Source organism: Trichinella spiralis (genome assembly GCF_000181795.1).
Source record: "Trichinella spiralis strain ISS 195 chromosome Unknown Scfld6206, whole genome shotgun sequence".
NCBI classification, from domain to species: domain Eukaryota; kingdom Metazoa; phylum Nematoda; class Enoplea; order Trichinellida; family Trichinellidae; genus Trichinella; species Trichinella spiralis.
In genome coordinates, this window is record NW_003533145.1 from 1 (window position 1) to 818 (window position 818).

The 818-nt window shown below is 40.7% G+C and overlaps 1 protein-coding gene across 1 annotated transcript; it reads left to right on the plus strand.

Annotated features, from left to right (window-relative positions):
- Window positions 1–57: 57 nt before the first annotated feature.
- Tsp_14996 (conserved hypothetical protein) lies at window positions 58–433 on the plus strand. Its single transcript, XM_003366299.1, has 3 exons — window positions 58–135; window positions 173–246; window positions 283–433. The coding sequence occupies exons 1-3, from the start codon at window positions 58–60 to the stop codon at window positions 431–433; spliced, it is 303 nt and encodes a 100-aa protein (XP_003366347.1).
- Window positions 434–818: the final 385 nt, after the last annotated feature.

The window sequence follows — 818 nt, forward strand, 5'->3', positions numbered from 1 at the left end:
GAATGGAACGCGTCTAGTGACAGCGAATATGACGTGGGAGAATAAAATTTGCATATAATGCTGACCAATGGAATGCGACATTGTGCCAGCCGGTGGGCCAATGAAATTTGCCTTCAATGGCAGCGAATAGAACGGGTCATAGTTACAGCCAATGAGACAATGAAATTTCCAGTTGATGAGGGCGAATAGAACGCATCATAGTGACAGCCAATGGGACATTGGACGATTTAATTTGCGTATGATAAAGTAGGCATAGTTGGCTACTTCGTGAAAATTGTATAGGTATATATACGTATACAAGTTTATCATTCGTGTTTCATTGCATAAACTGATTGACAACCTCACGATGAAAACTATCAGGCTTGTTGTCGTTGTCGAGATGCTCTTCCAGGAGCGCTACCTGCTAGGTTGTTTGATCACTGCAGTGTACTGATTTCGCCCAGCTACTATTGGACAATCAGTTGATACGTATTTGTAGCAGAATATGAATTTTCTTGCGTGCTAGTTCCAGTCAGTTCAGTGGTAGTCATTAGGGAGCTGAAAAATAACTCGTCCGTGAGTTAATATGTGGAGTGGTATGGAGTGGGACATCAGCTTGATGGTTACAAACGAAACGTTTTCTAAAATTCTATCATGTTTGTCAGATCCACTGCGTGTGGTACTGACAAATTCTGTTCTGATAAGATGCTATCATCTATCATATATATATATTTCTATCATCATTTGTGTTACTCACGTCACGCTGAAGGGGGTACTAAATCCTAGTCGATCACAGTGTGACCAGAGTGAATGCCATTGAATGATCAAGAAATAGCAAA

Coding starts and splice junctions, on each gene's coding strand:
- Tsp_14996 (XM_003366299.1), top strand. CDS start 58: ATGCTGACCAATGGAATGCGACATTGTGCCAGCCGGTGGGCCAATGAA. Junction 136..172: donor AATGGCAGCGAATAGAACGG/GTCATAGTTACA, acceptor TGAAATTTCCAG/TTGATGAGGGCGAATAGAAC. Junction 247..282: donor TTTAATTTGCGTATGATAAA/GTAGGCATAGTT, acceptor AAAATTGTATAG/GTATATATACGTATACAAGT.